Source organism: Festucalex cinctus, chromosome 10 (assembly GCF_051991245.1).
Source record: "Festucalex cinctus isolate MCC-2025b chromosome 10, RoL_Fcin_1.0, whole genome shotgun sequence".
NCBI lineage: Eukaryota > Metazoa > Chordata > Actinopteri > Syngnathiformes > Syngnathidae > Festucalex > Festucalex cinctus.
In genome coordinates, this window is record NC_135420.1 from 22,560,303 (window position 1) to 22,575,380 (window position 15,078).

General features: G+C 39.4%; 2 protein-coding genes and 1 long non-coding RNA gene across 5 annotated transcripts; all 3 read left to right on the forward strand.

Moving 5' to 3' along the window:
* The first annotated feature begins 1,260 nt into the window (after positions 1-1,260).
* Positions 1,261-5,116, forward strand: LOC144027679 (uncharacterized). Of its 2 annotated transcripts, none has more exons than XM_077535449.1 (5): positions 1,261-1,345; positions 1,430-1,503; positions 2,592-3,703; positions 3,782-3,921; positions 5,079-5,116. In XM_077535449.1, exons 2-5 carry the CDS (start codon positions 1,495-1,497, stop codon positions 5,114-5,116), a joined length of 1,299 nt encoding a protein of 432 aa, XP_077391575.1. In that variant the 5' UTR covers positions 1,261-1,345; positions 1,430-1,494. The 2 variants fall into 2 exon arrangements, with proteins under 2 accessions (XP_077391575.1, XP_077391576.1); XM_077535450.1 differs by having other exon boundaries at positions 1,278-1,503; positions 2,592-3,495; positions 3,574-3,703.
* A 129-nt stretch (positions 5,117-5,245) lies between these two features.
* On the forward strand, positions 5,246-9,727 carry LOC144027680 (uncharacterized). The gene is made up of 9 exons (XM_077535451.1): positions 5,246-5,421; positions 5,518-5,812; positions 5,886-6,001; positions 6,454-6,482; positions 6,583-6,617; positions 7,287-7,461; positions 8,640-8,799; positions 8,898-9,021; positions 9,299-9,727. The coding sequence occupies exons 2-9, from the start codon at positions 5,526-5,528 to the stop codon at positions 9,396-9,398; spliced, it is 1,026 nt and encodes a 341-aa protein (XP_077391577.1). The 5' UTR covers positions 5,246-5,421; positions 5,518-5,525; the 3' UTR covers positions 9,399-9,727.
* Positions 9,728-9,935: 208 nt separating this feature from the next.
* LOC144027083 (uncharacterized) lies at positions 9,936-14,799 on the forward strand. 2 transcript variants are annotated; one of them, XR_013285369.1, is made up of 8 exons: positions 9,936-10,048; positions 10,145-10,176; positions 10,258-10,327; positions 10,415-10,486; positions 10,569-10,588; positions 12,922-12,955; positions 14,357-14,442; positions 14,510-14,799. It is a non-coding gene; the product is annotated as an uncharacterized LOC144027083 (long non-coding RNA). The 2 variants fall into 2 exon arrangements; XR_013285370.1 differs by having other exon boundaries at positions 10,572-10,588.
* Positions 14,800-15,078: the final 279 nt, after the last annotated feature.

Below are 15,078 nucleotides of genomic sequence, written 5' to 3' on the forward strand. Positions count from 1 at the left end.
TATTTTTTCAGGAAACTAAAATAATTTGATTTTTTTTTTTTTTTTTTTTTTTTAATTTTTTTTTTTTTGCTACTTTGCGTATGTTGGGATATAATCAGAAGCTTAAAGGGACAGGAAAAAATAGACATTTGTTTTATTGTTTACAAATGATTATTTTATTTATGAAATAGAAAATAAAACTTATTAAATTTATTGATTTTTTTTTATGGAGCTCACAGGTAGCAATATGTTACATTTTCATTGAAAATATTTATACCGAACAAAAATATAAATATAAATCACTTTTTGCTCCCATTTTTCAAAATCTCAAATATGAAAGATATATACACAAAGTGGGCGCCTCCGCCTACTGCCCGAAGCCAGCTGGGATAGGCTCCAGCAACCCCCGCGACCCTTGTGAGGAGCAAGCGGGTACGAAAATGGATGGATGGATATACACAAAGACCTATTTCTCTCATCGTTCACAAATCTGTCCAAATCCGATTTAGTGAACACCTCTCCTTTGCCGAAATAATCTGTCCACCTCACAGGTGAGGACAATACAGTAAAATTGCAAATAATATTGTGGGAAGCCTAAGGCACACCTGTGCAGTAATCATACTGCCTAATCAGCATCCCACCCACACCTGTGACATGGAGGGACCGTCTCGACAAAGGAGAAGTGCTCACCTGCACAGATTTGTCAATTTCTGATAAATATTCCTTTGAAGCACAAAGAAAGAGTTCAGATCATGAAAAATGGGAGAGAAAAAAAAAAATCTCAGAGTTGCGTTCGGAAAAATTAAGTCACGCAAGCCATCGGATGAAGTTGGCAAAATTCCTTGGCCGGGTCAAACAATGACAAAAATAATCCCGAAAGCGGCTTTGTGTAGAAGGTATGTGATGTACTGTATGTATGTTGTCGTATTAGAAGTCGAGTCGTCATCTGCGTTACCATCCTGGAATGTTGCTCAACCTCTTTTGGTGTGTGCTTTTTTTTTTTTTTCTGGTCTGTTTCTTTTCCCAGAAAAAAAAAAAATGTACATGAAAAACAAATAATAAAATAGAATATTTTTTAAATATTCCATAAATGTGTGTTATGTTGCATTTATTTATATGTTTAAGAAAAAAAAAAAGAAAAAAAAAAGTTTGCACCAGTAGCGAGGTTTCATGATGTTGACTCACACCGGCCCAGTGACATTCCTTCAGGATGAAAAAAAAAACATCCAAACTCTTTCGAGAATACGTCCCTTAAGCAGACTCGTTTGACGGGATGGGACTGTTTTGTGCATGCGTGTGTGTGTGCGTGTGCACGTCTGTGTGTGTGTTCCTACTTGGCTTCATTCCGCCACGGGAACCATCTTCGGTCCGTCTGAGATTTGTGAGAAAAAAAAAATCATTTCCTTACAGTGATTTTCACTTTCTTTGAATGGTCGATATGTTTGGGCAGCACCCAAAATGAGACCCTAAACTGACTGACTGGTCACGCATACAACGGAAGGACGTCCAACAACGATGGCTCAGGTGCGTTATTTCACAATCTGCCCTCGTGGCGACCTGTCACAGACTGTAAGTGAATGTAAAGGATAGTTTGTCGCATGGTTGCTGTGACACAAACTTCCATTTAAGCTTGATTCAAGTTTGAACTAAATATGTTTGAATTTTGTTTTTTTTTTTTGTTTTTTTTTTACAAGGGTGTGTGTAGGAGTTAGGTGGTGCGCCACCTTGTCTAGATATTGTCGAGGGTGTGACTAAAAAATTTGGGGAAAGTCTGCGTTAAATTATAATTTTATGCTCTAAAATGGGTAGTGGTGTTCACCCCCGGGGGTGCGCAGCATAAAATCGGCAAGTGATACACCCCCCACTCCACATAGATTATTTTTTAATTTGTCACATGGATAGTTTTCTAGTTTACGTTGGGGTGAGGGGGTGCACCACTTTGGACTGGATCTGAAAGGGGGCGTGTGACTTAAAAAATGACTCTTTAAAAAATGCAACAAATCAATGATAGCAATCCGTGCCTAGCTTGCGGCAGTTAATTTGCATTATTTTGTCACATGACTTTTTTTTTCTTTTTCTTTTTAGAGGAGGGAGGGTGCGCCACATCAGTCTGGATGTTAAAGGGGGCGCATGTCTTAAAAACTGAAAGACCGTTTCAAAAGTCCAACTTCAAATCAATGATAGCGATCCACGTCTAGATTGCGTTGACTAATTTGCATGACTTATTTGGCAGGGGGTGCGGGGTGCGTCAACTCTGTCGGGATGCATCTTAAGAATTTTAAGACTTAAAGATTATGGCAGGAGTCATTTCTCTGCTGTAAAATTGTATTCCTAAATGGTCCTGACACAACACGGCGTCCGCTATAGCTATGCATGCTTAGCTTTTTCTTATTTTTCTGTTTTTGTTCTTTGACACATTTTATAGGGTGTGTGCAGGGGAGAGGGGGTGCACCTTCCCTAAAAAAAAAAAACTGGGCAAGTCTTAAGCCTGAAAGACCATTTCATATGCAAACATGATAGTTTACAAGTCACTTGGAAATAAGCTTTGTTAGGCGAACACGAGGCGCACCCCTTCGTTATCAAAACAATGTTAAGAGTAGCATATTTTGCAGTTATCTTATCACGAGGGGGAGACGATGGACTTCAAAGCCCTGAAGGCAAAATTCCAAGATGAAGAACTCCTGTTGAAGCAGCCCAGAACGAAACCCGCCCTACCAGAGAAACCCAAGGTGGTCCGTCCTCCCACCAGCCCCACGCATTATCTCCCGGCAGGGGCCCGCCCTTCCCTGCTCACCTCCATCAACCAGTCGCTGGACGGAAGGATGCCACCCAGGGTGGTCTTCAAGGAGGAGAAGAAGGAGAGCACGAAGCCTTTCATCAAGACAACCTCCATGGACAGGAATGAGGGGAAGTTCAGGAACGGCAACGTCAACCTCACCAAGGGAAACAAGGAGCCGCTGGATGAGAATTCGCTGTATCAAAAGCTGAGAAAAGACAACGGCAAAGACAAGAAGTCCCAGTTGGTGACCACCAGGGATCTGGTGTCAGCCCCGGCTCCCTCAAAAGTTCCGAACTCGAAGAAGAAAGGTTTTCTGGGTTTAAAATGGCCTGCAAAAACAAATCTGGACGAGGTCCCGACTGATCCCATCTTGGACGCGCCCACCCTGGATGGTCCTGTACTCGCTCCGCTCATCCCGATACCTCCGGAGTTTGACGACGATAAACCAGACACGGAAATTCTTCCAACAAACTTTTTATCCTTACGTGATTCTGATGTCGCAATGGCCATCTCTCCTGGCTTCACCCCTCCCCCCACCTTTAGCCCTGATATTTCAGCTCCTAACATCCCGTCTCCAGAGAGTGAAACATCACCGGAGATCCAAACCTCTACCCTTCCCATGTCCATCCTTGATCGTCAAACCCCTCAACCCTCAATCTACCACACTATCTCCGTCCCTCCACCTGAATTCTCCTCCCCTATGCTGACATCTCCTGAGCCCGATTATGGAGCTCCAGGTGGCATAGCGCCGATCAGTATCGAAGCAATGCTGAAGCCCCGGCAGCCGGTTGAAGATGTCTCTGCGTCTCTCCCAGCTGAGGGTTCCCTGTCAGCCCTGTCGGTCTTGGAGAGGGCGGAAGACATGAACCAAGTGAGGAAGACCACTGCAGCCGACCACCGGGTCCTCGATGCTCTGCAGAAGGCCCGCAGGATGACAAACCACAAGTAAACAAGAAATATATTTACGTTAATGTCACTATGCCAATAATATTAACGCTGATGACTTGACATTTCTGGTCTCAGCTCCCAGACAAACAGTTCCGCCTCCAGTACGCCGCCTCCCGAGGATCTCCAGCTACCTCAAAGCCCCAGCGCTATGCTCGCAGACCTCTCACCCTTCGATTACAACTCTCCGCCCAGACAGCACAACAGTATAAATCACGGTAAGTCCTCAACTATGTCCTTTCTTTCAGACTTTCAGTTTGAGTGATGGCCTCTTGGTATTTGTGGAGGTTTGTTACAAACATCCACACGAGATCTCGCAGTGAACAGACAACCACAGAAGAAACAAACTAGCTGGGCCCAGAAGTGTCACATCCAGGTTCAGAAAGTAAAAACCCTGCCACCGTTTGGCTTTAGCCACAGGAGCTTGTTTACCTACCTGTGGCTGAAACCAAACGGTGGCACGGTTTTTATTTTACCTTCTGGATATGGATTTGGCACCTCTGGCTGGGCCAAGTTTCGTAGGAATGCGAGGAACGAGGAGAGGAGTTATTCGTCATCGGGTGACAAGCATCCGGAATCACGGACCAGAGGTGGCAAATCCAGGTCTAGAAAGTAAAAACCCTGCCACAGGTGCTTCTACACAACCGGCAGGTGAACGATATCCAGAACTAGTCTGACTGATATTCAAGTATCATCAGTTAATTCATCAGAATGAGCAATATATAACTTGAGAAAGTGCTATCTATTCTGTTATCCAGAGAATAGTTGAATTTAGGCAGATGGTCTTGCTTATTGAAGACATTTTCCCTTAAATCCAAAAGGCTTCTCTGGTTCTAAATATTAGGCGTGTCCTCCTTACATCTCTTTTTATTCCAATTAGGGTGTGGGAGGCTAGCCCTTCCAACTAAAAGCTCCCCCATTTCCAGATTCTCTAAGTGCTAGCAGCTAGCTAACAGCTAGCACGACATACAGCTAACTGGCTAACAAACAAATGAGCTTGGTCGGAGGACCAGTATCCCTTAAAGTGTTGTGATTAAGGCGTGTTTTTACTGACGACTGCGATATTTTCATAAGAACTCACACTGCAACAGGTTTATTGAGTCAGTCACGACAATATTGAAGTGGTGTCGTTCTGAAGTTGTAAACAATTTTGATGCCTTGGGCGAACATAAAATCCTTCCAAAATATACCTTGTATTCGGATTTCCTGTTTTATCCATTAGTGGAGAAATGTTGTCAACATCACGCCCAAACCTTTTTACTGCAAAGTACATAAACATTCACAGAAGGCTCAAGTTTTTTGCCGCAGTCACCTCGCAACAGCTTTCTCAAGTGGTTTGGTTTCCTCACAAATCAAATTCTGTCACTCCCATCAGCTTATCCTGCAGGTCGTCCACCACTGAACGTCCTCTGACTGCATTCCGTTTGTGGCATTAATAACGTGAGACGCAGTCGTCAGATGCCAAGCGTACCGGAGAGATATGATCTGGAATTCCACACAGTATTTGGGATTAATGGGGTAAAAACTGTGCGCAGGGCAAGCCTCGCTGACGTTTGAGGACACCAACAAGGGAGGGACTGAAGACGTACTGGCGCTGTTGGATGTTTCACCTCCTCAGCCCAAAAACGTCTTCCCGGTCCCTCCAAAAAAGTCTGTCAAAGCTTCCGCCATCAAAACACCCAACTTTGAACCGCCGCCTCCTCCAGTGAAACACAATGGTATGTTAATACTTATGGACTTGAAGCCAAAAGAATTTACTCACCCATTACCGTATTTTTTTTAGCTCTCTAATTATGCTTTATGTTGTATGTTAGTGTCTCCAATGCCTTCCAAATTACCAGAGATGCCTTCCACCAATGGGCCTCAGTTTGGGGGTGTGACTTCAGGTCCACCTTCCCCAGAGACGGTTGTGCCCCAATGGGGCAATGGGGAGTACACCGGTCCAGATATTCCAGACGGAAAAAACCTTCAACCGATATACAGCAACGGTATAATGCTGACTGGACCCAAAGAACTTCCAACGTTTGGCAAAAAATTACCAGAGCAGCCACCAACGTTACAAGCAGATTCCTCCTTCCCTACTTCGCTGGATGGTCAAGCGTTAACAGGGTAAGATGCACAACTGAAATGAGAAGTTGAGAGATTTTCTTGAGTTTTTGTGTTTTTTTTTATTTCCATGCAGAAATCAAGCTTTCCACAATGCCAGTGTTGGCGGCGTAGGCTACCATGACGACTTCCATTCAGCTAAAAAGAAGGCAAAGACTGAAGTGGGGAGGAAAAAGAAACGACCTCCAAAGAGTAAGAAGTCCAAGAACTCAAATAGTAGATTGAGGGTAACGAGCTTGTGTTTGTAAAAACCCTGCCACAGTTGGGCAAACCAGCTCCGAGTAGAAGCACTTGTGTCTGAAGCCAAACAGTGGCAGGGTTTGTACTTTCTGGACCTGGATTAAGTCTTGAATCTGTGTTTGATGCAATTCATTTTAAGATGATCAAGGCGGTCTGGGGCAAAAGGCGTTGTCGAGAATGATCAGTGCCAGTTATCTTCTGGGGATGTTTTACTACATCTGACCTGGTCAAATGAAACCCCAAGACTGGAGTCAAATGCGTAGTCCAGTCAAGGGCAAAATATGCAGTCCAGTGCCTCTGTTATATTCTGTCTAATCATTGTGGCTCATTAATCGAAATGGAGACTGTTTTGTTTTGTTGCACCATTTTATTGATTCATAATTAAATTACTGCTTCTACCACAGATCCATACGCCGAAGCCACACAGGAATCTGTAAGTAGATTTGTTTATACAATTGTTGATTATCTGCCAGAGAGAATCACAACGAGATGTAGATTAAATCAAAACCATTTTTTTTTTTTTTTTTTTGCAGATTGAAGGGAATAACACGGCAGGCCGGGCTGGCAAGTAAGGCTGTCTTTTTTTTTTTATTATTATTTGTATTAATTATTATTAATAATTATCATTATGATATTTTAGGATTTTAATGTATTTTTTTTTTTATTATTGGACTTAAAAGCATTTTATATTTGGGGCTGACTTCTGTCGACATATGTGTGCAGCATAACAGCTAAAAGCCTATTCACCATGTTTACTTTAAAAACTCTACCATCTGACTTGAGTCTACAGATCTCAGACTCATAACTGGGTTTATATTCAAACAATATTTCCTTAATGTATTCAGGAACCAAACCATTCAGTGATTTATAGACCAGTAGCAGAATTTTAAAATCAATTGGGAAAATTGATAAATATATCAGCTGTGTGTCATCTGTATTGCCATGAAGAATTTCATCCAAGGGTAACATACACGCTGAACAAAAGGGGCCCAAGGATTGAACCTTGAGGGACCCCACATGTGAGACCTGCACCATTTTAGCACCGTGTCATTTAATCCTACCTGTTTCCAAACAGTTTCTGATGATCAACTGTTTCAAATGCTGCACTTAGATCCAATCAGAAGATTTATTTGATAATTTTTTACATGTGTATTTTATTCACTGTATTTTTTTTAAATTAATTGCATTGTTTTATTTTTATAACTCAATTGAATTCTATTTATTCTGTGGTGCACAGAGGTGACAAGAAGTCCAGCTTTTTGACGGAGATGCTCGACGACAAGGAGCTGAAGAAGCGAGAGAAGCAGCGGCTGGAAAAGGAGAAGAAGGAACTGAAGGAAAAGCAAGAGCGGGAGAGGAAGGAGCAGAAGGAGCGGGAGAAGCACGAGAACGAGATCAGGAAGAAATTCAAGGCGAGTCCGAGACGCTGAAGTGAAACGTGGCGGCCTCCAAACCTGTCGGGATTCATTCCTTCCTCTGGAGGTGGGAGGGGACCTGTTGCAAAGATTATGTCAAGGACATGACTTCAAATGCAACATGGTGGCCAAAAAACTTCCATGCCGCCTTTTCTTCCTTCCACTTCCACAACTGCGTTTATCTTCCTTCCTTTCTTTCTGTGGCTTAAACCTGTTTCCTGTTCCTTCCTCACCTCCTTTGTTTGACTTCAGGTCTGTTTTTCTTCTTTTCGTTCTGACTTCCTTCCGTCCTACAATCCTTTCTGCCTTCTTTCCTTCTTTCCACCTCAGATCTATTTGAGTCCTCATTTGTTCCTCCCTTCCTTCCTTGTGTCCTTCCTTCCTTCCTTCCTTCCTTCCTTCCTTCCTTCCTTCCTTCCTTCCTTCCTTCCTTCCTTCCTTCCTTCTATCACACCTGTTTCCATCATTACTTACTTAAACCTGCTTATCGGCCTACCTTCTTTACCTACTTCTTTTCACATCAGATCTGTTTTTTCTTTTATCCTTCCAGACCACCTTCCTTCCATCCTGTATTCCTTTTGACCTTCTTTTCTTACCTCATTTTTTTTCACATCAGACCTTCATTTTGCTTCTCCCCTTCCTTCCTTTAAAGCTACTTTTCTTCCTTCCTTACTTCCTTACGCCCTTTCTTCTTTTTCTTCTTAAACTTCTTTCCTTCACTGTAACCCACATTCCTGACTTCACTGCTTCCTTCCTTCAGACCTGTTTTTGGTAGTAATGCTTCATTGCATCAGTCCTGCTTTCTCTTCCACCTCATATTATTCTTTTTCTTTCCTTCCTTACTTCCTTCTTTCCACTTCAGTTGGTTTTCTTTCCTTCTTGACTTCCTTCTTTTCCGCCAAGCTTTCTATCTGCCACCCTTCATTGGTTCCCACTTTTCTTCCTTTTTCAATGACCTGATTTTTATTTTGCACCCTCACCTTCTTTGCTCCGACTTCTTTTCCGCCTTCCTTCCTTGGGTAACTGTCGAATAAATCCTGCTTTGGAATCCACTTGTTTTTTTTGTTCTTGACTCAAATTGTTTACTGTTATTCACAATAACTTCATGAATGTAGTTTTAAAAAACACTTTTAGCCCACCCCATCAATATAATTAAATGTGTTTATCTGCCTCAGATCACAGGTTACGAGGAAGCCATGTACCAGGCGACGGTTACCGTGACAACCAAAGGACGCAAGGACGACCTGCCCGTCCGGAGCGGCGACAACATCAGCATCATTCGCACCACCAACTGCCCGAAAGGAAAATGGCTGGCCAGGGATTTTGCAAACAACTGTGAGTCACGTCGCATTCAAATGTGAATGTTTTGTGACATAAAAAAAGGAAACTTCACTTTGTTTTTTTTTGTTTGTTTGTTTGTTTGTTTGTTTTAGACGGGTATGTGGCGGTGGACCACGTGGAGTTGGACATCAAGGATATGCTGAGCTTGGGGAGGAAAACGTCCAGCACTCGCGTGAGCAGCCCAGTGGAAGCCGACATCGTCGTGCCGGGAAGCAGGTCAGGAAATGCTCCTCCCATTCAGTGCAATGCGGGCTCCAACATACAGTGGATATAAAAGAAAAAGTCTACACACCCCTCTTCATGCTAGATTTTCATGGTGTAAAAGAAAAAAATGACACAAAGAATTTCAAAACTTGTCCACCTTTAGTATGAATCATTACAAAATTTGTTCAATGTAAAAAAAAACTAATAATAATCAACCCATAAACTACAAACTTCAGTGTCTTTGTATTTGTTGGATTTTCATGGTTCTGCCTTGCCTTTTATCCCCCAGGGCTTCAAACCACTACCCACTCTCAGCTGAGAGCTGTAAGTGTTTTCTACTTCTTTTTCTTTGGGATGTAAGGGATGTAACGATAAGGGCAATATCGTGATATTGTGATATTAAAACTGCCACAATATCATTGTCGTCATGTTCACAATATTTAAAAGGAACACATCTGTTAAAAAAAAAAAAGTCAGGCTGATTTCCATTTGTGCAGTTCTAGCACCCTCTAGTGGCTAGTTTATTAGTGCACTTTAATTTTCATTAGGTATGTTTTGGCCTTCTATGTTTAAAATCTATGCTAATTGTCAGATGAAGGGGAACCTAATTTGCTTGTGAAGTGATCAATGTGTGCTTGTAATTGCCTCAATATTGTTATTAGAGATTGTAGTTGGTTTATATGCATTGCTGTTATGTGCAAAAGCACAATATAGTGCTTTTTTTTTTAGTATGAGCCCTTTTTTTTTTTTTTTTTTTTTTTTTTTTTTACAATATTGTGATCTTTTATCACCAACACCCCTTCCACAATATTGTGATAATTATCTTATCGTGATGTTTGGATATCACAGATGGTTACATCCCTAAGGTGTGTGCGTGTGTGTGTGTGTGTATATATATATATATATATATATATATATATATGTATATTAGAGTCTTGGAACATGTTTGATGTTTTCCAGTCTCAGACGACAGCGAGGAATGGGACGACGAGGCGCTCTCCCCCCCGACGGACACCACCACGTACCCACAGGTGCCACTGTGAGTTCACGTTTAAATTTGTCTTTGTTGCTGTCGTTGCTGTTGTTGCTTTGACTCATTTTCCCTCTCCATGCTCCATTATCGCTGCACCTGTAGGAGCCACAACCACAAAATCTCATCAAACATGGGTAACAATTATTCATATTTCTTGGTTCACTGGTACCAGCGAAGTGTGTATTTCATCTAGTATGTCTTTGTCTCCCTCAAAGGAAACGCAGACCTCAACTTTACCCGCCATCAAAATCGCAGCGACATTAACGCAGGTGGTCCCAATGTCCAGTGAGTTCGCCGCTCACCTTCACACTGACTTGAATGATTTAAATTAGCATGCGTATGAACTGTATGTTGTGTGTCTTTGTTTCTCAGAGCCAAGAATGAAGCGCTTCAAAAGTTGACAACATTTTTCCATTCATCAAGAGCAATGCAGCCACCTGCCAGGTAGGCCTGATGCGCTAAAATGTACCAAAATGCAATATAATGTGCCACAATAAATAACTTTTTTTTGGTCATTTTTTTACAGCAGCACTGAATCACAAACAAGTAAGTCATGCCTCAGAATTCATCTTTCTCCAATGTATTAAAATTATGGAAGGTGCCGTCGGGATCAGTTAAGCTTAACAGGCCTCTTGACTCAGTGTAGCACCCAAGGAGAGATTTTAAATCAAAATAATTGTTTCTAAAATGTAGAACAATGATAAGTTAAGTCAGTGAGGTCATCCAAAACAGTATGAATCAGTGAAATGATTAAAAAATAAATAAATAAATAAATAAAAAGAAGAATACAGAAATTATTATTATTATTATTATTATTATTATTATTATTGTTGTAATTATATTTGTATCTTATTTTTTAATTTAAATAATAAATAATACTAATTTTGTATTATTATTATTATTATTATTATTATTATTATTATTATTATTATAAAAGTAGGTAAAGAGAGAGTTCAAAATCAGTAGGTTTATTTTCTCCAGTGTTTCTCCAATGATATCTCAAATTTGTCACATACAGTTAAAAAAAAAAAAAAAAAAAAAAAAAAAAAGTTCATAATCACATTACACTCCTGCACCACAATTTAGACCTGCTTTTTCCCAGTGTAAAGTCAAGTCTCCTAAGTGCATGTGTATAGTGTTCTTTCTCCCACTTGAACAGCTCCAATACTGGCAAGGCGGTGAGAATAATAACTACTGGCAAATACAATGAAACGTCGAGATAAATTTAAAAAAAAAAAAAAATCGACAGAATTCTTGCAGGGAGAGCTCAAACTTTGAAATATGAAGAAATTCCGACGACAGGGGCACCCGCGTGTGACCTTTTACCTCGTCTGGTCCCAGATGCGGTTCAGGTTGAGGTTGAATTGCGGCAGATGAAAAGACACCGACTGTTTTGAAGAGTTGCCATTTGATGTGCTGCGGCAAAAAAACACGACAAAGGCCATCTTGTTTGGGAGCCGAGCGCTCACGTAAGGAAGTTCCCCCGAGAGGGAGAGGCACCTTCTTTGCACCGATTCCACAAAAACACACAAAAAAAGGGTCTTTTGTTTAGCACGAATGTCTTGGGGAAATTCAGATTTCTTTGCTTGATGCAGTAATAATAATATAATAATAATAATAATAATAATAATAATATTTTTGTGTTCTGCTTATTATGGTTTGTCGCCTTGTGAAAAAGTGGAGGGAGCATTCGGGTCATTTTGCTCACCGAATCACCTATCTGTAGACCTTCAAAATAATAATAATAATAATAATAATAATAATAATAATAATAATAATAATAATAATAATACAGCATTTTATTTATTTATTTGTAGCTTTTTTTAAATATACGGTATTTATTTTTATTTATTTTTATTTATTTTTTGGGGGGGCAACCAGTTTTTCCTAAAGAGTTGTGATTTTAGGTTTATTGGAATAGTATTTTTTTTTTTGGGTAAAACATTTTTAGTGTGCATCAATTATGCAGTTTTTTTGGGGTTTTTTTTTTTTGTCTTCATGGGTTCGTTTTGTGGTGTGGCTCAAGACAAGGTTAGGATTTCAAGCCTGGATCGGGGTTTAAAATTTTTGTTTCAACATGAGGTTAGGGTTTCAAACTCCGGTTTCAAGCATGGATAAGAATTTCAATTAACATTTCAAATTTCATTTCCCGTTTCAGTTCCAGTTTCAATCAGTTCCTGGATTAAGGTTTCAAGGTTTCCCGTGATGGGTTAGGGTTTAGAATTAAGGTGTCCAAAGTCGGGTTTCAAGCCTGCGTTGGGTATAAGAAATTATACTTTGAAAGAAGGGATTTTCAACCTGGATTGTGTTTTTAAGCTTGATTTCAAATTGGGGTTTTAAGACTGTATTATGGTTTCAAATTAAGGTTTTAAGTTAAAGTTTCTAAACAGGGTTTAAGGCCTGTATTTTGAAATTAGAAATAAAACCTGAACTGGGGTAAATTTAAATGTCAAATTTGGGATAAAAATGAGAGTTAAGGTTCCAAATTAGGGTTTCAAGCAAGAGTTGGGGTTTTTAAGGTTTACAGTCTCGACTAGGGTTTGAAGTTAGTCTCAAATTAGGGTTTAAAGATTGGATTAACTTGAATTATGGTTTGAAATTAGAGTTTCAAGCCTGGTTTGTGTTTTTTAGTGAATGTTTCAAATTTGGGTTTCTAGCCAGCCAATTGAAATTTGTATGTAGTTGCCAAGCCGATGTGATTTACCAGAAGTCAGCTACCAGAAATGATTCCAAAGTCAAATATTTAATCGAGAGAAATCAAGATCATAATCATATCAAAGAATCGCGCCGATGACAGCGTCAACAAACGTCCGCCCTTTCTCCTCGGCATGTTTGTCAAGTGTCACTTGCCAAATAACGCACCTTCACTTGCTCCTCAGGGCTCGCGCTTGGCAGTCAGCGGGCCGTTCTCCGGTAAGTCACGCATGCACGCACATATGCGCACGTGTGAGTCACTGCAGGTGCTGCCTGAGAAAATTAAAGTGGAATTAGTTATTATTTTGGTCTGGGTTCGATTTTAAAATTCATGGATGAATGGATGTTTTCTTCCTCGTATTTTGTAACATGTTTGTAATAAGAGGAAAAGTCATCATGATGACATGAGATAAAAAAAAATTTAATTCATTTTTATATGAATATAGAAAAAATCTTAATTATATTTGTGTAGTATGTGTACTTATTTTATTTTATTTTAACAAGAACAAAAAGTTAAAATAACTAATATTATATTGAAAAAAAGGTAAATTCTGACTTTTGTAGTAAAAGAATGAACATGTAATTTCACAGGAGGAAAAAGTCAAATATGACTTATGAGAAGAGAAGGAAAAGGGCGATTTTCCATGAGAGATTAATATTGTAATTGTAAGCAGAAAAGGGTTATGGTAATAACAGGGTAATAATAGGGTAATAATAAGGTAATATTGAATTTAGAATTACAACTTTTCTTTTTAATGAGATTTAAAGGATTATAATTAGGTAATATGATTTAAAAATATTTTATTTTACTCAAAAAAAAAGAAAAGAAAAAAATCTGAATTCTGACTTTTGCAATAAAAAAAAATAATTTTGACACTGAAGAGAAAAAAAAAGTTCTTTTTATTTTTCAAAAGATTTATTCCCAAAAGAAATCTGCTCAATGTATTAAAAAAAGAACTGCCATATTTATGTTTTACAAAAAGAAAAAGAAAAAAATAACTGCCCGATTTATTAAAAAGAAAAATCTGACTGGATTATACACAATGAAAAAAAATATTCCAATTTCTTATGACTCAAGAGACTCAAGCCTGTGATTATAAGAGAAAAGTACATTTACGGAAATGGCCAAAAATATTAATTTAGTTTTCTAGCTAGTAACTTCATTTACAATATACATATTAAAAAAAAAAAAAATATTCATCAATAGCCTATAATTGCATGTTTGCCAAAGTCATTTTTGAACATAAGAAGAAAAAAAAACTACTATAAAAAACAGCTAAATTATGCTATTAGGCTAACACAGTCAAAAATACTCATATATGATCATGTATTGATATTCGTCACATGCGGTATTTGACACTATCCAGTGTCCATCGTCACCCGATTTAAAAATAAAAAATAAAAATAACCTGATTTCAATGTGGTTTTCCCAGCATACTCGCATTCTTTCACGATCGTATTGGATTGTTTAGTGCGGCCTCACGTTTCGTGCATGCCAGAAACTGACACCCTCTGTACCTATTAATATCATAATCATGTGTCACATCTTGGAAGTTATTTGTCCAACCCCCTTTTTTAAAAAATAAATAAAAAAATACATCTGCATTGTTCTTACCACAGGCCTCAGGGGATGGATTTCGAACATCCGGATTCGCTCATTATACCACCTCCAGATATCTACGCCGATCAGTAGAAGAAGAAAACAGGTGAGGATCGATCCAAACCACTGCTGCTGAATTTTCTACATGCCATCTGAGGTTTTTATTTTTTCAGCTGGAGGGGAGCCTTCTTCACCCTTATGACACCTTCACATTTGTGGACCTTTTTTTTTTTTTTTTTTTTTTTTAAATCATGTGGACTCACACAAGAGAGCGGACCTTCTTCTGGACTCGTTTGTGTTGCGAAACGAGACCACGTGCGATTGAGAACTGAACTGTTGATTTTCAGGAGCAAAACGGAGCCACACAAGCACCATCGGATCAACTTTGCAGGTCCCACTCCAGCTTTTACCAGTTTGCAGTGTTGAAGCATGTGAGGAATTATTAAAGATATAATTGGCAGAAGTCACTGTTATTAATTGCTCAGTTTCTTGTCCAAATTTGATCCGGAAACCTCACAAATGTGCACACGTGGGCCGTAATACAGCGATTATTTTTTTCCCATGTATTTTTCTTAACAAACACAAGTAATATTATTACATTTAATACAGCGCACATGCCAGGCAACGTGACAATCGGTCACAATAAATCTCCAGAGACATCACGTACCTTCTTAAAGAGATACGTGACTCATTGAGCCATTTTCAGCAGTAAGAAGTTAATATTTTGTCTATAATTAATGTG